This window comes from Hyperolius riggenbachi, chromosome 3, assembly GCF_040937935.1.
Source record: "Hyperolius riggenbachi isolate aHypRig1 chromosome 3, aHypRig1.pri, whole genome shotgun sequence".
Taxonomy (NCBI): domain Eukaryota; kingdom Metazoa; phylum Chordata; class Amphibia; order Anura; family Hyperoliidae; genus Hyperolius; species Hyperolius riggenbachi.
The window spans coordinates 450402376-450428194 of NC_090648.1; the positions used below are offsets into that span (position 1 = coordinate 450402376).

At 44.2% G+C, this 25819-nt stretch overlaps 2 protein-coding genes across 3 annotated transcripts in view; one reads left to right on the forward strand and one right to left on the reverse strand.

The window, feature by feature from the left end:
- LOC137561663 (uncharacterized) overlaps nt 1–4218 on the reverse strand; it is a 72211-nt gene extending 67993 nt beyond the window's left edge. For both annotated transcript variants that reach the window (XM_068272984.1, XM_068272983.1), the window contains exons 1-2: nt 4097–4218; nt 1207–1423 (exon numbers count right to left, since the gene is read on the reverse strand). In XM_068272984.1, coding sequence (XP_068129085.1) covers nt 1207–1407 — 201 coding nt within the window. In that variant the 5' untranslated portion in view covers nt 1408–1423; nt 4097–4218. The remainder of the gene's footprint in view (nt 1–1206; nt 1424–4096) is intronic.
- Nucleotides 4219–4842: 624 nt separating this feature from the next.
- On the forward strand, nt 4843–25049 carry NDUFB2 (NADH:ubiquinone oxidoreductase subunit B2). The gene is made up of 4 exons (XM_068277841.1): nt 4843–4967; nt 9588–9732; nt 20529–20617; nt 24990–25049. The coding sequence occupies exons 1-3, from the start codon at nt 4879–4881 to the stop codon at nt 20598–20600; spliced, it is 306 nt and encodes a 101-aa protein (XP_068133942.1). The 5' UTR covers nt 4843–4878; the 3' UTR covers nt 20601–20617; nt 24990–25049.
- The last annotated feature ends 770 nt before the right edge of the window (nt 25050–25819 follow it).

Consider the following 25819-nt stretch of genomic DNA (forward strand, 5'->3'; position numbering starts at 1 on the left):
CCGGAAGGTAGCCATGGAGACCAGTGGGACGCCATCACCGGCCGGCGCCGCCGCTGCCGATAAGTTAATGCATCTGCTCTGGGCCCCCCGCTCTAGTCAGAGTCCTCCTCGCCCCGCACACAGATATGAGCAGGCGGCAGCTGCGCATCTGTGGCTGCCGCTGCTCAGATTTAGAGGAGACATTTGCGAATAGTCTCTGACTTCCGGTTTTGGTGCAGGGGGGTGTTCTGTACACCCGGAACAACCCCTTCCGTGCGCTTCTGCATGGAGGGCAACCTAAGGTGCCAGGACATCTGTGCCTATAGGCTCCTATGATGTAAATCCGGTCCTGACTAGGGGTGTCGCAGGGGGTGGGGTTAGAGGTGTGTCAGGGGTGAGTATCCAAGGTGTGAATCTTTCTTATTTCAAACAGTTGGGAGTGATTTTGAGTAACAAATATGGGGAGACAAGTCAGGAAAAATACAACATTAACAATCAAAACACAACTAGTCAAACATTAAAGCAGCATATTATCCCGGGAAAAAAACACATACATAAGTAGATAAATACTTGTTCTACTTATATAACATGTATTGTACTACCCACATTTTGAAAAAGAAAAGAAGAAGCTGTGTCACTGCAGGTGCGGTGGCTGTAACAGGGCCGGTGCAGGCAACCTGGTACTTCAGCAGTAAATCCTAGTGTGCTCAGGCTATGACAGACAGTCTATAATTGCAAAGAGGGAAAAGGAGGCTGGCACTGTTGATAACTGCTTTAATCAAAATTGTGTCCTCTCAGCCTCAGCCTGTCACACTGAACTTCCCTCAGCCAATCAGTGATGAGCTGGAATGTGTGTGTGTGTGTGTGTGTGTGTGTGGGGGGGGGGGGGGGGGGGGGGGGGGGGACCAACAAGCTTCCCTCTCCTCGGCAATGTACCAGAATAGAGACAGACTGACTGAGATAAGATTCATTACAGCAGATACATTTATGATTATATTGGAATGCTTGCAATGCAGACTGCATGTAGACTACATAATAAACATAAAGCAGTGGGTAAATTGAATTTGATTTTGTGGATGACAATTCCACTTTAAGAGACCAGGGTTCTGCTTTAGCCGTTTACAGGCAGCAGTAATTCTATAAGGAGCTACAATATGAACGTATTAAATTATTAATATGTACAGACTCACAACTTTTGGAGTGAAGGAGGTAGATGTATGTACTCACCACATGGGAGGAATGGATAATATTAAACAAGGGAGTCCTGCAACCATTGGACAGTCCATACAGCGCTTTACAGACATAATCCTTCAGGAGATTGAACTTCACAGGGTCCCCGTCCAGAGTACCCAGCACAAAGGTGACCCCTGTGGGACAAGGGTCAGCACAGGCAGCCAAGGAGCAACCAGAGTGGTGGAGAAAGGACATGACTCCAGTGTGTCTCCTGATAAGAGAATGTAACAGTGACTGAGTTATGTAGCAACTCAGTAAATATTATCAGCTTGTCTCTAAGAGGAGAGAAAGCAGCCACATAACATAACATAACATACAGAAACATATGTCCTATTTTTAACAGGCCAGTCTTTTGTGAACTAAATTCCCATTTTTGAAAAGGGGAGTTGTGTTTTTACTTCTGTCTGTAAAAAAGACAATGTGCAAGTGTTAAGGTGGCCACACACCATACAATTTTTTAAATATCTGTTCAATTCAAGAATAGCAATCAATTTTTCTAACTGATTGTAACATTTAAAAAATCTGACCAAGGTACCACACACCTATGTTCAGTTTTTCCTAAATTATGATTAAAAATGATTGGAAACTCTGAGAAAATTGCTTGGGTGTATATATTAATAAACTGACAATCTACCACACACTATTCAATTTTCATAAAAATTGATCAGAAAAGTCCACTATTCCCGATCAACTTTTATAAAAAAAAAAAAAACGGGAAATCTGATCGGATTTCTTAATCGAATAAAAAAATAGCTTTTGATTTTTTGACAAATCCGATCTTTTTTTTATCCGATTGCCGTAAAGTCGGATCATTATATTGTATTGTGTGTGGCCACCTTTACACAAAAGTCTCTTAGGGCCCATTTCCACTCGCAAATTCGCATGCACTTTTCGCATGCAAATTCGCATAGCAATACAAGTGAATGGGACTGTTTCCACTTGTCACGATTCCTTTGCGTATTTCTGTGCAGAAAAAAATTGCATGGCAGAGCCATCAGAATTCGCATACCGCTATGCGAATTGCATACAATGTATTTAATAGGAAATTCGCATGCGGTTTGGGTGGTTTCATGCGAATTTTTTTTTTCATGCGAATTCGCATAGAAACAATGGAAAATCACACCAGCACTGCCATGGTTAAATTCGCATACATCGTCATCTATACGAATTTGCATGAAAATTTGCATGAAAATTCGCATCCGTATGCGAATTTTTCCCGCGGCGCTTCCCACCGCACAAGTGGAAATGCAGCCTCAAAGCAAACCTGAACTTAAAATGAACTGATCTATAAACAATTGTATCTATCCTCCTACTCCTAAATAGGACTTTTTGTTTTAGAATCCCACATTTTTATGTTGTGTTTAAAAGCAGAATTAAAATGAAATATTTTTATTGTCTGAGCTAACTGATACAGTCTTTTAGTGTTCCAGAGCAACAATCTGTGAACTATTGACGTGTTTTGTTATAGTTCTGACTGGGTACCATAGGAGAGAAACTGTCAGTTTCAGACCCTTTGAACATATTTGAAAATATTTTGCTTGCGGTCGTGCTTTCCTGTATATGGGCACTGCGAAGGCACCAGTAGGGTTAGCGCTTGTAGGACTGTGCCAGAGTGGCTCTGTACTTTTGTGCATGTGCAATCCCAACAGGCACTTGCACATTGCAACCGCACTCATACACAAAGGGGAGCACATCCACGAAAAAGAAAATGGTACTGGCAGGCAGTGGAGGCTCGAGAAAGCTTCTGAAGCATCCAGAGGCTTCCTGCTTCTATAGTATCTTTTAACAGTCCAGATTTTCTTTAACCACTTACGGTAACCTCTAAGGTTTTTTCCCATAAAAACTAGAGCAATTTTCACATTTCAGCACTGCTTCCATTAATTTGGCAATAACTTTATCACTACTTATCACACCCAAATGATCCTATACATTTTTTTTTACCACAAATAAAGCTCTCTTTGGGTGGTAGTTTTGCTAAGAAATGATTTATCTTACATGCATTTTAAGGCAAAAGGTAGAAAAAATTGAAAAAAATCATTATTTCAGCCATTATAGTTTTAAAATAAAACAAGCTACTGTAGATAAAAACCAAAATATTATTTGTGCCTAATTGCAACGAACTGAAGCATTTATATCACAACTTTTACCATCAATTGCCGTAGTTTGGTTAAGCGCCGCATCAGTCAAGTTTTCCCAGATGCCACGTGCATCGTCTCAGAGTTGACTGTGTTTGCGGTAACCCTGAACCCCCCTAGGGCTCTAAATTCGACACGACACCAAACAGCTATAAACGCTTTTCTGAGCAGTACAAAAAAAAGCATTTGAAGCAAGACGAAACGAGCCCCTGGGAGCCGTCTATATGAACTGGCCCTAATCTGTTGGCTGCCATAGAACTTCCCTCAACTGAATGCATCAACTGAGTGGTATGAAGTGAAAGCAGAAAGATGAAATCTACACATCTAAGAGGCTTTACAAGGTGCATATATTGATTGTTGTTTAAAGGACAACTGAAGTGCGAAGAATATGAAGGCTGCTATATTTATTTCCTTTTAAACAATACCAGTTGCCTGGCAGCCCTGCTGGTCTATTTGGCTGCAGTAATGTCCGAGTAACACCAGAAACAAGCATGCAGCTAATCTTATCAGATCTGACAATAATGTCAGAAATGCCTGATATGCATATGCCTGTTCAGGGTCTATAGCTAAAAGTATTAGAGGCAGAGGATCAGCAGGATGCAAGGCAACCAGTATTGTATTACTTAAAAGGAAATAAATATGGCAGCCTCCATATACCTCTGCCTTCAGTTGTCCTTTAAGATGTATTTTGTATCATAAAGAAGAATATAGATGTAGTAGCAGCTCAGCAGTGACAGCCCACAACTTACCAGAGTGTATGGAACCTGCCCGGCACCAGGACCCATTTACACACTGTAACAACCAACACTATTTACACGGGAACCATGGAAACCGAATCTACCATTGAAAACATAGGGGAATCTCTTTTCAACAATCTGGTTATTCCTCTATTACTGCACATTGTATTTAATATTTTTAACAACATGTATACAGGGAGTCAGGGGCTGCTACTGAATCTGTAAACTGTCGCTGTCTTCTTTACCAAGCAATTAAGCTTTGTTTCACTTTTCTGATAAATAAACAAACACACTAATCATCTATTGTATGTTTTAATCATACAATAGGAAATAATGTGTTTGCAATGTAATTGCTTTGAGGAAGATGTAATGTGTACACCCCTATGCGCTATGGTACTCTCTGGAATGGTGCAATACTTCACTGAGCAATGTTTTACCGAAGCCATGGCAACCGAATATTCCATTCAAACTAGAGGGGTATAATGAAGCTAAAACTCCACGGAGGAAGACGCAACCGGTATTGCTTTCATAACGATTCATTGCGGCATGATCAGTTAGTTGCGTTCCATGCCTTGACGGTTTTATGAAAAGTTCCAGTGAGTTCTGTTGTAACTGACAGCTCGCAGTCACAGCCGTTCAGTTTCAGGATCATATCCTATTTGACTTGGAAAAGGTAGTTATAATGTGTTTGCAATATTCACGTAATAAAAAAATAACACCCCCCCCCCTCCGATAATGGATTCGCCCGGGAGAGATGTCGCGAGACTGGCGTAAGGTGACATTGATCCGGTGTCATGGCGTCGCTGGGGCGGCTCGGAGGGGCGCTGAGGGTCGGGAGTCGCCTGTTCGGGCCTGTGACGAGGAAGCAGCCTGGAGTCCGCCAGTGAGTGAAGAAGAGAAGGTCGCCGGGGGAGGGGAACCACAACTCCCAGCATGCTCTGCAGCGGGCATGCTGGGCCCAGTAATCCCATCCCTAACCCCTTTCATGACACAGGGCCTCTCGCTAAGCGGTAGACGGGGGTCCGCATTGTGCGTCCATAGAAGGGGCTTACACTGCTATAGCAGGTGGCCCGGATGACCTGGCTAGCTGCTCTTTTGATATAAGGCATACAAAGCAACGTCTGTTAGCATTCAGTTTCCAGGGTGCTGCTAGATTAGGGTAGTGGGTAGAAATCATGGGGCACTATAGCAAAGCTTTGGTTGCCTTCCCCCACCCACTGGGGAAATATATATTTTTTAAGCTTACTTTTGTGTCCCCCGGTATTATACAGCATCCCCCAGTATAGGTAGTCAGAGTTAGTCCCCGCTATTGGTAGCAATCTATGACCCCAGTATAGGTAGCCAGAGGAACCCTCCAGTGTAAGTAACCAAACATGCATGTGCACCCCCATTATAAGTAGTAAGAAGTAGCCCCCCAGTATATCTAGCCAGATGTAGCCCCCCACTCCAATAGAGGTAGCCCCTTCCCCCCAAATATAGAGTTCCAGATGTGGCCCCTGTATAGGTAGCAAGAAGTAGCACCCCAGTAGAGATTGAACCCTCTGTATAGGTAGCCTTACACCCCAATATTGATTTACAGATGCGGTCTCCAGTATGGCTTGTGCCCCCCGCACAGGCAGACAGAAGTAGCAGCTCCTCTTAGGTCACCACCTCATTATAGGTAGCAAGAAGTAGTATCCCCAGTAGAGGTAGCCCCCTCTGAATAGGTAGCCATAGGGACCCCCCAGTGTAGGTAGCCAGAAGTAGTACTTCAGCCCCTCCCCCCCTGTGCCCCCTAGTTTAGGTACCCGAAAGGAACCCCCACTATGGGTTGCCAGATATAGTACCCTCCCTCCCATGCAGACTCCACAGTTTATGAATCCACCGGCTCCAACTCCGGGTACCCAAAATGGCTCCGACTCCTTAGTCTAAGGGTGCGTTTCCACTAACGCGAATTCGCATGCGTTCCCCGCATGCAAATTTGCAAAACCAATAAAAGTGAATGAGCCTGTGTCCACTTGTCAGAAAAAACGGAGCGTTTTCTTGTGCAGGAAAAATCTGCTCAGCAGAGTCATCCGAATTCGGACACCGCACACACGCATGCGATTCGCATACAATGTATTTAATAGGGAATTCGCATGGTTTTTTCATGCGAATTCGCATACGATTTCGCATGGAATCAATGAAAAAGCACACAGGCACTGACATGGTTAAATTCGCACACATCCTCATCCATGCGAAATCGTATGCGAATTTGTGGTAAAATTTGCATACAACCGCATGCGATTTCGCTCCTGCATGCGAATCCGCGGCGATTTCCCACCGCACTAGTGGAAACGCACCCTTATACTTACCAGGGCTGTGGATTTTGTACAGAATCATCCGACTTCGACTCCTCAGTTTGTGAAATCACCGACTCCGGGTACCCAAAATTACTCCGACTCCACAGCCCTGCTCTTCAGGCTCCGCTAGCCTTCTACCCTCTCCAGGAATCTGTCTCTATGATGAAAGCGCCCTGTGTTGTCATGCGACAAGAGAAGGTGCTGTAGTCATGGAGACAGGATGCCTGGAGACCTAATACACGGCTCGGGATCGATTCTGCGCTCGATACCCGCAGGGGGGACAATAGCGTCGAATCGAGCGGAAGATAAGCGCCGGCGGAGACGAGCGGGAATCGATCCGGGCGGACGCGGCGGGAGTTGATCCGGCGGCTAATCGCCCGCCGGATCGGACCCGTGTATGCCCAGCATTAGATTGCCGGTGAAGCCTAGAGGTTAGCCAGTTTTCTTATGCTCTGCTGCTGCTACTCTGCACCTAAGAGGGTCTCCATGAAGCGCTTTTAAAGAAAGTTGCATTAGATTTATTTTGTTACTACATCGTAGGATGGTGTAGACGCAGAAAGGGCACCAGGAAATTTAGGTGCAGGGTGAAGTTGAAAAGCTGCTCACCCTGCTATTGAAAATCTCCCGGCGGCGTTCATTATTATTCCCCCTACAGGCCGCCGTGGACTCGGCTGAGTTGCTATTCGGCTGTGGATATTGCTGGCGGATGAATTTCACTTTTTTTTTTGTTTGTTTTTGTAATTATGGCTCTGACTTTTGCCAGTGCCCTCATTACCTTCCGTGTGTCGTTATAGTCGTAATTCACATTACAGTCTATGGCGGTGCCCACATGTCTGGTGCCCCTTTTGCCTTTCTTGCATGGGATGGTCAATGGAATGCAGATAATTCCATTGACCATACTGGATTATGCAAACTTTTTTATGAAAATATATGCATCTACAAGCGTTAACAAGAAAATGTATGCAACTTAAAAGTGGACCCATAAGTCCCAGTGTTCTCCCCAGAACATGAAAAAGTAGCTGCGTGCTGGACAGGGCAACTCTGCTTACAGGATAGGAGGAGGTGAGCCGATGACAGCTGGGTGCTCACCAAAATTAGCCGGGTGGAGCACCCGGCTAAGGCCTTCTTTCCACGGACCGCTGATAGGCAGTGAAATGCCTCTCAAACTCTATCAACTGCTCACTGCTGCCTAGTAACTGCTTGTTGCTGCATGATAACTGCTTACTTCTGCCTGGTAACTGCTTGTTGAGCACACAGCTCAACAGTTCGTGGAAAGGAGGCCTAAAAGAGCCTGGGGAGAACACTGAGTCCACCAAGGTGGCATTGGATTGGTCTATTGTCAAGTTGCATACGTTTTCATGCAGAAATTACATGATCCTGCATCACCTCAGAGTTTCACCTCACCTCATTGTCTTTCATTAAAGTGGATCCGAGATGAACTTTTACTCCTTGCATAATTGTGTTCCTTACATATAGTTTATAGGGCATTCCTCAAGCCAAATACTTGTTTTGTTTTAATACTCTAATTCCCTATAAACTAAACAAGCCACACCCACAGCTTCTCCAGAGTGCCTTGGCGCTTGCAAGGGATTGTGGGATTTCAGTCTGGGCAGGTGAAAAAGGTGTTACTAGCTATAGATTTCAGAGGCAGAGTTTTCACAATCTGAGAGCTGCAGTGCAGATACAGATCAGTTGCCTGTGTAATGGAGGAGATAAGAGTGGAGTTTTCACAGAATATGTAGATTAGCATGCCTAGATACAGATAAGCTTGCCTGTGTGTGTAAAGGTGGCCATACACTGGCCCGATTCGCGGCCGTTTCGACAGCAGATTCGATCCTGGGATCGAATCTGCTGCCAATCGTTCGCGCTAAACACACCCGCCGATCCGATTTCCTCCCGGAATTGGATCGGCCCGTCGATCGCGCCGTGCGGGAAATTACCCTCGATCGCCCGCGGGTAGGGTGCGCGTCGCTAGCGGCGGCCGATCCAATCAGGTATACATTACCTGACGCTGGCTCCCGGGCGTCTTCTCCGCGCTGCACCGCTCTGTTCCGGCTCCATCCCGGCGCTTCCTGTGTCACTGCAGTGACCAGGAAGTTCAAATAGAGGGTGCTCTATTTGAACTTCCTGGTCACGGAGTGACACAGGAAGCGCCGGGATGGAGCCGGAACAGAGCGGTGCGGATGCAGCGTGGAGAAGACGCCTGGTAGCCAGCTTCAGGTAATGTATACGTTCCTCGGCACAGGCGGCAGGAGCAGCTCAACAGATTGTGATCGGTTTCAGGCTGAAATCGATTCACAATCTGTTTGCAGTAAAGGCAGCCATACGATCCCTCTCTGATCAGATTCGATCAGATAGGGATCTGTCAGCTGGTCGATCTAATGGCAAATCGACCAGTGTATGGCTACCTTAATTGTGTAATAGTGACAAGCAGAACACATGTCTGCTCCCATTGTATCGCAGGAAAAAATATTAATATACTGTTGAAGCGGTTTGAAGATAATTTGCTGTGTAAACTATCTAAACTTTAGATAAGATATATAGACAAGTCACTTGTTATATTTAGTTTTTCATCTCGGATCCGCTTTAACCACCCCTGATAATGTGACTGGCTCAGCCAGGAATTGGTAAGGTTGGAATTAGCCTATAGAAGCCATCTTGATATTAGAAGTGTAGTGTTGTGTTTTAATTGAAAATGGTTTGAGGAGCACCAGTCTGTTTTGGATGGGACTGGTCAATAAGATGCAAATTTGAGTTGATGCATGCAATATTATGCAGATTTTGTATGCACATTTATGCAGCTTAAAAATGAACCAATCAAATCCTGCTAAGATAAAATGTGAGTGGTCCGTTTTCAAACTGCATAAATTTGCATAATTCTGCATCAACTCGAAATTATTTGCATCTCATCGGCCATCCCTAGTTTCAGATGTAGTCTTCTTTTCTCAAGCAGGTACAGTAGAGCTCAGTTCACACTAGGCCCACTGCCCAACATTTTCAAAAGGCGCAGCGGATGAAGCTTGCAATGATTTTGTGCCGGTCTGTGTTTAATGTGTCATGTTTTGTAGTGTTAGTCATGCAGGATGGAAGGGACTAGAGGTCACACTGGGGTACTGTCCTTACACTGTATTGCAGAGGGCCTCTCAGGCTACAGTTTATACAGTCTCTGTCTTTTCTTCCAGTGCTGGTGGGGAAGTCCACATAGAGCCTCGCTACAGGCAGATGGTTGAGTTGACCAAGTCTCAGTGTTTCCAGGCTGAGTTCCTCAGTGGTTTCATGTGGTTTTGGATCTTGTGGCATACGTGGCACAGTCCAGGTGACGTATTTGTAAGTTTGCTTTTTTTTCCCTTCCACTTTTTCCATTATTATACTAGCTGTAGAATGTGGGGGAATATATGCCAACATTAAGAGGACCTCCTGCCCTTCAGTTCCTTAAAGAGACATTGAAGTCTAATTGTTTACCTTATTTTCTCAGGCTAAGTTTCCACTTCTGCAAAAATGGGCCGATTCCTCGGCCACGAATATGCAGAGTTTCCGAATTCGTGGCCAAGGAAAAATCTGAGGCCCTGCAGCATAATTGCATGCGTCACTGTCTGAATCCCAGAGCCGTGCATAGGGATTCGGCTGCGAGACACAAGCAGCTGTGCAGCAGCTCTCGCAAGACGCATGCCGCGCACAAGTGGAAACGAGACCTTCTTCAGCCTTCTTCAGCATTAAATTGTAAGATGAATCGCCGCATTCCCATGGCATAACGAGTTATTTATAGCAGGGCTGTGGAGTCAGAGAAATTTTGGGTACCTGGAGTCTGAGTCGGTGGTTTCATAAACTGAATAGTCAGAGTGGGATGATTTTTGTACCAAATCCATAGTCCTGGTAAGTATTAGACAAAGGAGTTGAGGAGTCAGAGCCATATTGGGTAGCTGGAGTCGGTGGTTTCATAAACTGAGGAGTCGGAGTTGTATGATTTTTGTACCGACTCCACAGCCCTGATTTATAGCCCTAAAATTGCCCTGCAAAGTTCCAGGGATCGCATCATTCATCTTCCTGGTAGAGGCAGAGCTGTGCGCTGTAGCTCTGCCTCTACTTCAGTCAATCTCTGCTGATCTCCACCTTTCCCCACCCCTCTTAGTCTTCTTTCACTGAGAGAGGCAGGGAGAGGTGGAGATTGACTGGCTAAGAGGCAGGGCTACTGCGCAAAGCTTTGCCTCTACCAGTCAGCAAAATCTATGACTTCCAAAGTCGTAGAACTTTGCTGGGAAATTTTAGGGCTATAAATGACTCGTTCGGACGCGGGATGCTGCGATTTGAAGGAGGTGTACGAAAATAGGGTAAAAAAAATGAGACTTCATTGTCTCTTTAAGGTTCTGAATCTGATTAGAGAGAGATCTGTCGGCTGCCCTTAGGGCTCGTTTCCACTAGTGCGGTGCGAATCACCGGGATTCCACCGCTGACGAAATCGCATGCGGATGCGATTCCGCGTGCGTTTTTTGCCGCGATTTCGCATAGGCAGGGTATATGCGAATTTAACCATGTCACTGCCTGGTTCAATTTACATTAGTTTTCATGCGAATTCGCACGCGAAATCGCGGCAAAAAACGCATGCGCGTTTTCCCTATTAAATACATAGCCTGCGAATCGCCTGCATTCCTCACGCAGGCGAATTCTGCAGGCTCTACCGTGCAGAAAAATCCTGCACAGAAAAACGCAGGAAAAAACTGACAAGTGGAAACAGGGCCATCCACTTGTATTGGTTATGCGAATCCGCATGCAGAGAACGCATGCGGATTCACTGTAGTGGAAACGGGCCCTCCCACAGCAGGCCGATTTCCAGAGTTGGCCTGGTGATGCCGCATCCGCCGCCCCGGTGCTGCGCTCGCCCCCCCCCCAAACAGGGTAAAATGTGCCTGATGCAGTATACTTTACCTGTCAGTGTCTGCCGCTGGCTTCGGGATCTGTCCGCAGTCCGTATACATGTGCCCCACGTGGTTGCCAGTGCATGTATGCAGATTTCAGATGGTGCCTGGAGCCAGCGGCAGACACCGACAGGTAAAGTATACCTAACTGGAGGTGGGGGGGGGGGGTAACCTTTTTACATTAGGGGGTACATTGTTGGGGGGGTTGTCGCTCATTCCGATTTCACTCAGTATTACTGGCGCACATTGGATCGACCACGACGGCCCAACATTTTGCAGCATGTCCGATTGACAAATGCAACGAATCAGGGCTGTGGAGTCGAGGAATCTGAGAAATTTTGGGTACCTGGAATCTGAGTCGGTTTCATAAACGGAGTCGTCGGAGCAATTTTGGGTACTCGGAGTTGGATTCGGTGGTTTCATAAACTGAGGAGTCGGATGATTTTTGTACCGACTCCACAGCCCTGCAACCAATTTCAGTCCGAAATTGGTTGCATCGTCAATCTGGCATGCTCTTGGCAGATTTTCACCTGATTTGATAATTATCAGATGGTTGAACGGCCGCCAAGTCGATAGATGTATGGCCACCTTTAGTAGAGGCAGAGAAATGTGGGATCACTCCTGGCAATCAGTAGATTCTGACCGTTAGCATATTACCGAAAAACTAAAGAAGAAAAACCCTGATTGGTTAGACTGTGTCCAATGTCACCTAAAGAAAGCTTTGCTATAGCTGTAGGAGCTGTCATGTCCCGTCCCTTCCCCCCCCCCCCCCTTATCCAGTGGGGAAGTATGAAAGTAATGAAGTGTGACTATTATAATTCCAGACAGAAATGCACCACCAGGGAGGTTAGAGCTTAAAGGGAACCTAAACTGAGAAGGACATGTATTTTTCCTTTTAAAATAATACCGGTTGCCTGACTCTCCTGCTGATCCTGTGTCTCTAATACTTTTAGCCACAGCCCCTGAACAAGCATGCAGATCAGATGCTCTGACTGAAGTCAGACTAGATTAGCTGCATGCTGGTTTCAGGTCTGTGACTTAGCCACTACTGCAGCAAAGAGATCAGCAGGACTGCCAAGCAACTGGTATTGTTTAAAAGGAAAAATCCATATGCCTCTCAGTTTAGGTTCCCTTTAAAAGCGGTACATTGTTTTTCAAGAATTGTAGGCATCCAATTCTTAAAGAGACACTGAAGCGGAAAAAAAAAATCATGATATTATGATTTGTATGTGTAGTACAGCTAAGAAATAAAACATTAAGATCAGATACATCAGTCTAATTGTTTCCAGTACAGGAAGATTTAAGAAACTCCAGTTGTCATCTCTATGCAATAAAGCCATTAAGCTCTATGACTTTGAAAGTCATGGAGAGGGCTGTCTCCTGACTTTTATTATCTCAAGTGTTTTCTTTTTCTCTGCCAGAGGAGAGGTCATTAGTTCACAGACTGCTATGAAAGAATCATTTTGAATGCTGAGTGTTGTGTAATCAGCACATATTAGTGAATGATGCAATGTTAGAAAAAACACTATATACCTGAAAATAAAAATGAGAATATTTTCTTTGCTGTTAATCTTCTAGTAATTATTCATAGTACACAACCAATTCATTATATCATATTTTTTTTCCGCTTCAGTGTCTCTCTAAGTCATAATTCATCAAAATATGCCAGAATAAAAGCCTGGTAGTCATTCTGCATATAAATAAAAAAAACTAACACATTTGTTGAATTAATTGCATTTATGAATAAACATAAAAAATTGTGAAACTATACAAATAAGGCAAGCAGAGAGTAGTCAAAATCCAGGCAGGGGTCGGTGCAGGCGGCAGACAGAGTAGTCAGAATCCAGGCAGAAGTCACTGTAGGCGGTAGGCAGAGAGTATTCAAAATCCAGGCAGAAGTCGGTGAAGGCGGCAATATACATGCAGTAAAGACCAATCGTTTGGACACACCTTCTCATTCAAAGAGTTTTCTTTATTTTCATGACTATGAACATTGTAGATTCACACTGAAAGCATCCAAACTATGATTTAACACCTGTGGAAGAATAGTGCATAACCAAAAACAACTGAAAATATGTCATATTCTAGGTTTTTCAAAGTAGCCACCTTTTGCTTTGATTACTACTTTGCACACTCTTGGCATTCTCTTGATGAGCTTCAAGAGGTAGTCACCTGAAATGGTCTTCCAACAGTCTTGAAGGCGTTCCCAGAGATGCTTAGCACTTGTTGGCCCTTTTGCCTTCACACTGCGGTCCAGCTTACCCCAAACCATCTTGATTAAGTTCAGGTCTGGACTGGTGACTGTGGAGGCCAGGCCATCTGGCGCAGCACCCCATCACTCTCCTTCCTGGTCAAATAGCCCTTACACAGCCTGGAGGTGTGTTTGGGATCATTGTCCTGTTGAAAAATAAATGATGGTCCAACTAAACGCAAACCGGATGGAATAGCATGCCGCTGCAAGATTCTGTGGTAGCCATGCTGGTTCAGTATGCCTTCAGTTTCGAATAAATCCCTAACTGTGTCACCAGCAAAGAACCCCCACACCATCACACCACCTCCTCCATGCTTCACGGTGGGAACCAGGCATGTAGAGACCATCCGTTCACCTTTTCTGCGTCGCACAAAGACACGATGGTTGAAACCAAAGATCTCAAATTTGGACTCATCAGACCAAAGCACAGATTTCCACTGGTCTAATGTCCATTCCTTGTGTTCTTTAGCCCAAACAAGTATCTTCTGCTTGTTGCCTGTCCTTAGTAGTAGTTTCCTAGCAGATATTCTACCATGAAGGCCTGATTCACAGTCTCCTCTTAACAGTTCTAGAGATGTGTCTGCTGCTAGAACTCTGTGTGGCATTGACCTGGTCTCTAATCTGAGCTGCTGTAAACCTGCGATTTCTGAGGCTGGTGACTCGGATGAACTTATCCTCCGCTGCAGAGGGGACTCTTGGTATTCAACAATGAAAAGTAAGTGGAGATGGATGAACGGTGATCCAGGTAATAAACCCGTATACTTGCCGGTGCCTTGTCTCGGCTGGATTGCTCCCACAGCCACACTGCTGTACACACAAAGAAAAAGAGACGGCACACTACTGGCTGCAAACTTTTGCTGTATTAGGAGGACAAACACTACATGTTACGGATCCAACGATCCTTCATCAGGTGATAAACAGCAATGACAAGTACATGCATGTATAAGTACATCCCATATGCAAGCACCCCACCCATTCAGGCTCCGCCCAGGGAGCCATTAACTCTAAAGTCCCAGGTCTCCAATAAAAATCCACACGGTCATATGGCACTCCTATACGGCTACCAGAAAACAAACATCAATGACTGACCGTGAACCAGGTACTTCCGAGAGAGGACTACCATAAGACCACCTGTGGAAAAACACGTAATGTTATAGCATGCTGCATTGATAAGATACAAACAGGTCACGTTACACATTGCACTGTTGCCCCAGACCCAAATAGATCATAATGACAACATGTTTTATAAAAAGCTTTTAAGTGGCAATCTCTCATTCATCCCTCTAGGGGTCACAACATCTAACGAGTAGATCCACTTTGCTTCTTTTTGCTTTAATTTCTTCTCCAGGTCACCCCCCCTATTAGGCAAAGTCACCGCTTCCAAAACGCACCAGCGTAATTGTGCGGCATTAGGGACTCTTGGTATTCCTTTCCTGGGGCGGTCCGCATGTGAGCCAGTTTCTTTGTAGCATTTGATGGTTTTTGAGACTGCACTTAGGGACACTTTCAAAGTTTTCCCAATTTTTCGCACTGACCTTCATTTTTTAAAGTAATGATGGCCACTCGTTTTTCTTTACTTAGCTGCTTTTTTCTTGCCATAATACAAAGTCTATTCAGTAAGACTATCAGCTGTGTATCCACCTGATTTCTCCACAAAGCAATTGATGGTCCCAACCCCATTTATAAGGCAAGAAATCCCACTTATTAAACCTGACAGGGCACACCTGTGAAGTGAAAACCATTTCAGGTGACTACCTCTTGAAGCTCATCCAGAGAATGCCAAGAGTGTGCAAAGCAGTAAGTAATCAAAGAAAAAGGTGGCTACTTTGAAGAACCTAGAATATGACATTTTCAGTTGTTTCACACTTTTTGGTTATGTACTATACTTCCACGTGTTAATTCATAGTTTGGATGCTTTCAGAGTAAATCTAAAATGTTCATAGTCATGAAAATAAAGAACACACGCGCACACGCAGGCACACACACATACAGGCAGACACACACATACGCACACAGGCACACACACACGGCTGGAGTTCTTAGGAGTTGGATGATGCTTCTGATATTTTGCAGCAAATCTGTAGCATACAAAACAACCTAATACCTTTTGGAGAGGGGAGTCTCTGGATCCTATTGAGCTTTCCCTGTCCCCTCTTTTTTCCTCTCCTTCCAGCGCTGTCGCCTGGTGAATTTATGCCACCTTCAGGGATCCTGAGTGAGTGCTTCTGGAGATGGGCGGCTCTGTACTCAGTACAGGGCCACCTGTCTTTAGCAGCATGCTTCTGAGGGCTCGTTTCCACTATAGCGGTGCGGAATCGCCTGGATTCCACCGCTGATGAAATCGCATGCGGATGCGATTCCGCATGCGTTTTTTAGCGCGAATTCGCGTGCGAATTCGCATAGGTGAGGGTATATGCGATTTTAACCATGTCACTGCCTGTGTGAATTAACATTGGTACCTATGCGAATTCGTGGCAAAAAACGCATGGGGAACACGCATGCGATTTCGCTATTAAATACATTGTGTGCGGTTCGCCTGCATTCCACACGCAGGCGAATTCTGAGGGCTCTGCCGTGCAGAAAAATCCTGCACAGCAAAACTGAAAAGTGGAAACAGGCCCATCCACTTGTATTGGCTGTGCGAATCTGCATGCAGGAAACGCATGCAGATTCGCGATAGTGGAAACGGGCCCTGAAGGTTCCCTAAGGCTGCATTTCCACTTGTGCGGTGCGAATCGCCGCGGTAAAAATTCGCATGCGGATGCGAAATTCGCATGCGGGTCCATGCGAATTTTCATGCGTATTCGCACGCGAATTCGCATGGATGACGATGTATGCGAATTTAACCATGGCAGTGCTGGTGTGCTTTTCCATTGTTTCTGTGCGAATTCGCATGAAAATTCGCATACCCAAACCTCATGCGAATTTCCTATTAAATGCATTGTATGCGATTCGCATAGCAGTATGCGAATTCTGATGGCTCTGCCATGCGAATTTTTTCTGCACAGAAAAACGCAAAGGAATCCTGACAAGTGGAAACAGTCCCATTCACTTGTATTGCTATTCGAATTTGCATGCGAAAAACGCATGCGAATTCGCGATAGTGGAAATGAGCCCTGAAGGTTTTTTTCCACCAGCTAGTCCAATACGTGGGACAGGGGCGACGGCGCTGGAATGAGGGGACAGGAAAGGGTCAGTAGGATTCTTCCCTCTCCATAGGTATGAGATTTTTTTTTTTTTGTTTTTCAGTTTATATTTACTTTACATTACAGACAACCTGAAGTGAGAGGGATACGAAGGCTTAAATTAAATAAATATGCCAAACACTTCCCCTCCCCGGGACGAGTAACTACATCCCTGCACATTGCCATATCTCCATGCAGAGATGTAGCTACTACGTCCCTTTTCGCTCGGCGCCACCCCCACGTGTGTGTGTGCATCCCGCTCCTGCGATCATTACTGCCGCTAATCGTTAGCCAGGAGATCAACGAATGGGAACACGGTTCCCATTCATTGATCTAAGTCCACGTATGAATGACGGCACCGCCGTTCATAAAAGCCGATACTTACACATTCACGCATTACTTCCTCTAAATGTAGTAATACTACGCATAGGGAAGTTATTCGCGATATCTTGTAGCCAAATAGTAAAATTCCATCCAGAAACTTTTTTTTTTTTTTTATTAGACCTATTTTTACTTTTCAAATTGACTCCTTACCTCCCACACTCCACAATAGTTGCCCCCCCCCCCCCCCCACCCAAAAAAAGGTTTTATTTAAAAAAAAAAAAAACCATAACTGGTTACCTTAGGGACTGAACTTTTTTAACGACTTCCCAACTGAGGGGTTTTACCCCTTGAGCACCAGAGCAATTTTCACCTTTCAGCGCTCCTTCCATTAATTCATCTATAACTTTATCATTACTTATCACAATGAAATGAACTATATCTTGTTTTTTTCGCCACCAATTAGGCTTTCTTTAGGTGGGACATTATGCCAATAATTATTTTATTCTAAATGTGTTTTAACCTTCCTGGCGGTAACCCTGAACGTAGTTCTCGGTAAGCCACGCAGGAGGTTTTCTCAGGCCCTGCTGGGCCGATTTACTTAATTTTTTTTTTTTTGCTGTATCGCCGCCACCCCGCGCTTGATCGCCGCTATCCATCGCGCACGCGCGCCCCCCCCCAACCCCATGCGCTGCCTGGCCAATCAGTGCCAGGCAGCGCCGAGGGGTGGATCGGGACTCCCAATGACGTCACGACGGGGGAAGCCCTCTAAGAAATCCCGTTCTTTGAACGGGATTTCCTGATCGGAGATCACCGAAGGCGATCGAAGTGGGCGGGGGGATGCCGCTGAGCAGCGGCTATCATGTAGCGAGCCCTGGGCTCGCTACATGATTTAAAAAAAAAAAAAAAAACTGCTGCGCTGCCTCCTGGCGGAATTTTTTATACCTCCAGGAGGGTTAATGGGAAAATTGAAAAATAATTTTTTTCCCACATTTTTTCCTGTTTTCGGCCTTTATAGTTTTTAAATAATGCATGCTACTGTAATTAAAACCCATGAAATGTATTTGCCCATTTGTCTCGGTTATAAAACCGTTTAAATTATGTCCCTATCACAATGTTTGGCGTCAATATTTTATTTGGAAATAAAGGTGCATTTTTTCCAGTTTTGCGTCCATCCCTAATTACAAGCCCATAGTTTATTAAGTAACAGTGTAATACCCTCTTGACATAAATATTTAAAAAGTTCAGTCCCTAAGGTAACTTATTTATGTATTTTTTTTTTTTTTTTTTTTTTTTATTACCAAAAAAAAAAAAATTTGGGGGGAGTGGGAGGTAAGGAGTTAATTTTTTGTGTAAAAATAATGTATTTGTATGTGAAAAATGCTTTAGGGTGTAGTTGTACTATTTGGCTAGAAGATGGCAACAGTAACTTTTTGTTTAATGCGACCGCTTGCAGGAAGTACTAGGAGGCTGGGACATTTCTTTTTTTTTTTTTTTTTTTTTTCTTCACAATGATCGCGCTGCTTATCGGAGAAGCAGCAGATCATTGCGGGGCTTAGATCAACAAACGGGAATGGATTTTCCCGTTCATTGATCTCCGGGCGAGCGGCCGGCGGCGTGTTTACGAGCGGGAGTTCGCGCTAGAGCGAGGGGGAGCGCGGGCAGCGACGGGAGCGCGGAAAGTACGGATTTCTCCGTCCCTGGTGGTGAAAGGATGGAAAAAGGGACGGAGAAATCCGTACACGTGGGGGTAAAGTGGTTAATATGTATGTCAAGAGAATATATTACTGTTACTTTATAAATTATGGGCTTTTAATTAGGGATGGACGCAAAACTGAAAAAATGCACCTTTATTTCTAAATAAAATATTGGCACCATACATTGTACTAGGGAAAAATGTAATTGTTGCAGTAACGGGAACAAATGGGAAAATGTGTGGGTTTTAATTACGGTAGCATGTATTATTTTAAAACTGAGAAATTTTTTTTTTTTTTTTCAATAGTTTTCGGTCATTATTTTTCCTGTTAACCACACATTTATATAAATAAAATAATTCTTAGAAAAAAGTACCCCCCAAACAAGATATAGATTGTTTTGTTGTGATAAGTAGTAATCAGGTTATAGGCGAATGAATGGAAGGAGTGCTGACCATTCAAAATTGCCCCCTTTTTTGGGGGGGGGGGGGGGGGGGGAACCCTTCAGATCCTGCTCTACAAATGCGATGCTTCCATTGCAGATGGGAATTATGAGGCGAAAGTAAGAGCAGAAGCTAGACACCGAAATTCTTAGGGCCCATTCACACTTAGGATAGTGATTAGCGTGGGCGTCTTGCCGCTGCGTTTTTTTTATGTGATCGCTTTTTCTTTCCTGGACATTTCTCTAATATAACCAAAAATACTGCATGTTTGTGTTTAGCGTTAATTGCGATTCGCCAGTGATCTTGCCAGTGAGATCACTGCCATATATTTTATATGGAAGATAGACTTTATTTCATTCGTTTATTTTCGCCTCTAGTGTCCTGTAATTCACATTACGGCCTATGGCAGTGCCCTCATGTCCTTGGCCACGCTGCACCCTTTATACCAGTTTACAATGCATATTGCCTGGCTGTCCACCTGAGCCTCTGCCTCTAAAGGTGCATACACACATGCGACTATAGTCGTTTGTAACGATCGTTCCCCGATCTTTACCAACGACGATCGTTACAAAAAACGAACCACCGACTATTAAGTCTACTGACGAACGAGCCAAATCGCTACAAAAGAAAGTTCTGTCTCGGCGGATTTTAACCAACGACGATCGTTTGCAAAAGTAGTACATCGTTGGAAACGATCGTTTGTACCAGGCTGGACGTGCGCATTTCACTTTTTCTCCAGGGAACTTTCCAATTTAATGCGCAGGCGCATTGAGTGCTTTTACGTGGTGTAACGTTCGTTCTAACGATGTGATCGTTACACACTTTTTAGAACTAACTTTACTCCGGTCGTTCTTTCGTCAATTAAAAGATCGTTCGTCGTTAACAACGAACGATCGTAGTCGCATGTGTGTACGTAGCATTATACTCCTACCCATAGACCCTTAATAAGCATGCAGATCAGGTGTTTCTGACTGAAGTCTGACGAGGTTTCAAGTGCGTTATTCAGACGCTACTGCAGCCAAAGATTTCAGCAGGGCTGCCAGGCAACTGGTAGTGTTTATAAGTAAATATGGCAGCCTCCATATGCTTCTCACTTCAGTTGTCCTTTGAGGCTAGGTTATCAGTGCACAGTGGTGTACTTATAAGAGCTCAGCTGGCCCAGGTTTGTTATCAGTAGCACGCTGCATGCAGATGGTCTCCGGACCCTGGGCTCCCTAGCACTGCAAAACAGGTGTGCAAACATTATTCAGCTTTGTGTTCAGCCTCAACATACATGGATGTTCTGATCCAGCATCTTCATAAAAATCTTATTTCAGGGACATTTTCCTTATCCTGACCCTTCACAATGGACAGATGAGGAGCTTGGTCTCCCTCCAGAAGATGAGTAGATCTGCCTAAAATCATAGTGAGTATCTTGTGCCTTTTATTACTGAGCAATACATTTTTGGGTAATAGCTTTCTATCTGCTACGGTAGTGACTCGGCACATGGTGAGGGTGGAGTTATAGATACCCATTTTTCTCACTGTCCTGAGTGGATCTTGTACTTTTGTTTTGGTATTTCTCCTTTTAATAATGATTCAGCCTCTCACGGTGGCATTACGCCATTTGTACTTTTTAACAGTGTCTTCTTGATTAGGGATGGTCAATGAGATGCAAATAATTTTGAGATGCAGGATTATGTTAATTCTGTATGTAAATGTTTCTTAAAAATGGGCAATCAAATTTACCCTTGGTGGGACTAGTAGCAAAAAAGTTTCTGTACCGTGTTAGCCAAACAAATTATATAGGTAGAAAAATGTCCCTTGGTGGGACATGATTGATCCGTCTTCAACCTGCATAAATGTACTGTACATACGTAATCATGCACCAACTCAGAATTATTTGCATCTCGCTGACCATGCTTATTCTTGATATTATGTTTTGTGGCCACCATAAGTTAATTTGTATGCACCTGATTTAGTATTGAATAAGGTACCTTCATTTTTTTTTCCTCTGAGGAAGCAGACTTTGTCTGTGAAGCGCAATGTAAAGGTGCCCATAGATCTGACAATTATGGGCAGATTTGACAGAGACAAATGTATCTCTAATTGAATCTGATTAGATATAAATTCGTTTTTTGTTGATTCTGCCCATACACTACAGGCAGATTCCTGTCCGATTTCAGCATGAAATCTTCAGGGAGTCTGCACTGCTGCTGCCCCAATGTATAATGTGCGCCCCTGTGTGTGTATTTACCCGTATTTTTCGGACTATAAGACGCTCCTGACTAGAAGACGCACCTAGGTTTAGAAGACAAAAACCAGGGAAAAAGAATATATACTAAACCTGGTGCATTTATGGTGAAGGAGCATCTTGTCGATTATGCCCCCTTGTACCTCGTGTTACCCTGTGTCCTCCTCTGTCCCCCTTGTGTATTCCTGTGTCCACCTCTGTCCTCCTTGTGCCCCTTTGTGTCCTCCTGTGTCCTCCTCTGCATGGGCACAGTACAGGGAGTCCCCAACATTGTGGCGAGTTGGCGGTTAGTATTGGCAGGTGTTCACAAGTTAGGAACTCCCTGCATTTGGACTATAAGACACAGTGACTTTTCCCCCCACTTTTGAGGGAGAAAAAGTGAGTCGTAGGGCCCTTTTCCACTAGCAATCGCTAGCGTTCACGCTGAACGCTAGCGATTGCTGAATCGCAATTACCGGCGATTCCCCGACGTTCGCGGCCGCGATTTTGCTATGCTATGCACTGCATAGCAAAATCGCGGCAATAATCGCTCCGCCGCGCGATCGCGATCCGGTCAAAAACGAATCGCGGTAGTGGAAATGACCTACCGCGATTCCTATGCTAAAAGCAAACTGTAGCGATTTGACAAATCACTAGCGGTTTGCGGTTTTGCGATTAAGCAATCGCAAACGCTGTAGTGGAAAAGGGCCCTTATAGTCTAAAAATACAGTATACGTTACCTGTCGTGTAGCATCCTCCACGTTGTGTCCAAAATCCTCCGGGCAGCTATCCGTACAGGCGTAGTTCTGACGTCTGCCGCTATGCACTGACATCAGACACTATGCGCCAGTAGCGTGTACGGAGAGCTGCCCGGAGGATACGGACACTGCGCGGTGGCTGCTACAGGACAGATAGAGTATAAATACACACACCGGGGGCACATTTATACATTGTGGCGGTGTGGATTTCGTCGCCTCGTCGCTGTTCCAGAAATCACCTCTGTAACGCCGCACACCCAACCAACTTCGACCCGACATCTTGCAGAATGGGCGATTGACCATGCGACCAATTTCGGTCCCGAAATTAGTCGCTTTGTCGGTCGGGCATGCACTTGGCGGCACCGATTTGAATCCAATTTGATTATAATAATTGAATTGGATGGTCAGTCGGCCACCAAGTCGCCTGATGTATGGACACCTTAAAACAAAACAAAAAAAACATTTACACAAAGCCTTGTGTAGCCCTGAATATGTTTGTGACAAGTTTTTAGTAAAAAGTTTTTTTTAAGTATCTTTCCATTTCAGACTGCAGCCAGTTATAAATTTCCACAACTGGCTGAAGCAGAAATTGCCCCTCTTTACAAGCCTGAGATCTGTATTCACTGTGTGGTGTACAAACTGCCTATCTTGCTGCAGGAGTAATTAGCTGTGCAGAGTAGAAGCCCTTGTCACTCCACACCTGCACTCTTCCATTGATTGTCAACAAACTTAAGCTGGGTGCACACCATGCACTTTTCACTTCAGATTCTATTGAGTAGTCAGATCCATATTTAGATCCAGACAGCAATCGGATGAAAGCAAGCATACACGCGTATGGATTTTTTTTCAAAATCTGATTAGATTTCCAATCATTTTTCCGATTGCATATCGTTTTTAAAGGGGAATTAAAAGGACATAGACACAGAACAATGGCTGGTATTTCGATATTTTCCAGCATGTCCGGTCTGCTTTCAAGATCAGTTTTGAGCTTGAGATCGGTTGCGGTCAATCAATAGGTTGTATATTTTTGCTCAATCTTATTTTCTCCATCAGAAATAGGATCTGAAGTGAAAAAATGTGCATGGTGTTTATCAGACCCTAGACCAGTGATGGCTAACCTTGGCACTCCAGCTGTGACAAAACTACAAATCCCATCATGCCTCTGCCTCCCAGAGTTATGCTTAGAGCTGTCAGAGTATTGCAATGCCTCATGGGACTTGTAGTTCCACCACAGCTGGAGTGCCAAGGTTAGCCATCACTGCCCTAGACCCTCCCATAGGACATTCTTTGTTATATCTAGCTTGATGTTTATGCCTTTGGCTGCACTACGGAGGTCACATGATCCAATTAAAGTGTACCTGATGTGACATAATCTAGACGTGTGTATGTAGAGTGCCAAACATACAAATAACTAGGCTGTGTTCCTTTTTCTTCTCTTTGCTGAAAAAGATTCAGGTATGGAAGTGACAGTTTCTCTCCAGTTGGGACCCAGTCAGGCTATAGAGTTATCCTCACTGATGAAGAATTACAGCCATACAACTCTGGCCTACCAGAGATCAGGTTCTGAATGTAGAGAATAAATAAAAAAGGTCAATCCTTTATATATTTTAGCTTTTGGGACTCTTAAAAGACTGTCATTGAGCTTTGACAATAACACATTAAACCTACTGTTTACATATTTAAAGCGGAATATAACCCAGCATTTCAACTTTGCTCTAAAACATTATTTACAGCATATTAATTATATGCAACCAGCATTTTTTTTTTTTTTTACTAGACCAGAATTGGAAGGGTTACACACAGAGCTTTAAAGTTGCGTGGAGAGAAATGCTTCCGCAGCCGAAGTTAGATAGATACATTTAAGTAAATAGAATGTAACAAGTGGTGAATTTGACACTCTGACTGTGCAGGAACTCCCGTACACAGAGAGAGCGAGTCACATTCCTCACTTGTTACATTGTGTTTACTTAAATGTATCTATCTAAACTTCGGATGCGTCTGCATTTCTCTCCATGGAACTTTAAAGCTCTGTGTGTAACCCTTCCAATGCTGGTCTAGTAAAAAAAATGTTGGTTGCATATAATGTGCTGTAAATGTTTTAGAGCAAAGTTGAAATGCAGGGTTATATTCCGCTTTAAGCATAAAATAAAACTAGGATTCTATTCTAGAAAAGTCATTTTAGGTGTAGGAGTATACTGTAGAGAATTGTTTGCCTCATCAGTTTATTTCCACCTCAGGTACACTTTAAATGAATAATTTTTAGCTGCAGAGTACCTGTTTGCACAGCTCAGTAAGCAGAATGCAAAATAAGTCAGTATTTATTTGTGGTACCCTAAGCTGATATTAAAGTTAAGATGTTAAACTTTGAACACAGTGGAACAGGGTTAGAACCTCAGACAGATTTTTATTGCGGTCTTTCTTTTGTCCCCTCTTTCTGCCCAAGTGACACAATTGCTAAAAGCAGGAAGTGAGGGAGGATAGCGGGGACACAGACTATTAAAAATGTGTGCTGGAGTACCTGCAACCTGGTATCACTGTTTGGGTTCATCTTGGGGAGGTGTGAAATTTTGCCATGATGACATGGTCCTGGAAGGGAGGGAGACTGTTATTGAGGTGACTGGCTGCAATGAAAAGCTAAAGAGTGCTTCTAACCCCTCCCTGCTCCATCCTAAGTACAATAAAACAGTTTGGGTTGGAGTCTTTTTTTTTTTTTTTTTTTTTTTTTTTTAAGTTTCACCGTGCTAGATCTGATGTCAGTTCATCACCTGATGTTTCTAATGTTTCCTTTCTATTTTTTTCTTTTTTAGGTTTAAATTTCATCTGTGATGCGTTCAGGATGCGTATTGTAAATAAATATATTAAGCCTATTATTGTTTCTGTGGTTTTTTTTTCTTGCATTCAGTGTATATTGCTGTGAGAAATTAAGATAATTTAGGCAGATTTAAAGAGACCCTGCAACAGAAAAATTGCCCCTAGGTGGGGTACTTGCCTCAGGAGGGGAAGCCTCAGGATCCTATGGAGGCTTCCTCTGTCCTCCGTCCCACAGTGGTCTTGCAGGGCTCCTCCAAAAGCACAGCCAACAATTTGTCATGCTGCGGCACAGGTACAGTAGTGCCTGCAATATTTACCTTCCCCCGGCTCCAGGGCAGTCGCAGTAGAGGCTTCCTGATGGGCTAAGGCGAAAATAGCCGATCTCAAACGGATCTGCTCTACTGCGCAGGCACAAGTCCCCTGCACAGTATAGCGGACCCGACTGGTATCGGCTATCTCCACCTGATCCCGAGCAGAGAGCTGCTACTGCACTGGAGCCGAGAAGGTAAATATTCACATCCCCCCCCCCCCCCATTCGAAGGGGCCCAGTGAGACCCCTGTGGGATAGAGGAGGATGGGGAAGCCTTCATAGGCTCCAGAGGCTTCCCCCTCCCCCAAGGTGAGTACCCACCCCCCCACCTCCCATTCTTTCGCAAATCATTTTATCACTAATTATCACAATGAATTGATCTATATCTTGTTTTTTCCACCACCAATTAGGCTTTATTTGGGTAGTACATTTTGCTTTTTTTCTAAAGGCATTTTAAACGGGAATATTTGAGATAATGAAGTTTTTTCCATTTTTTTTCTTGTTTTCAGTCATTAT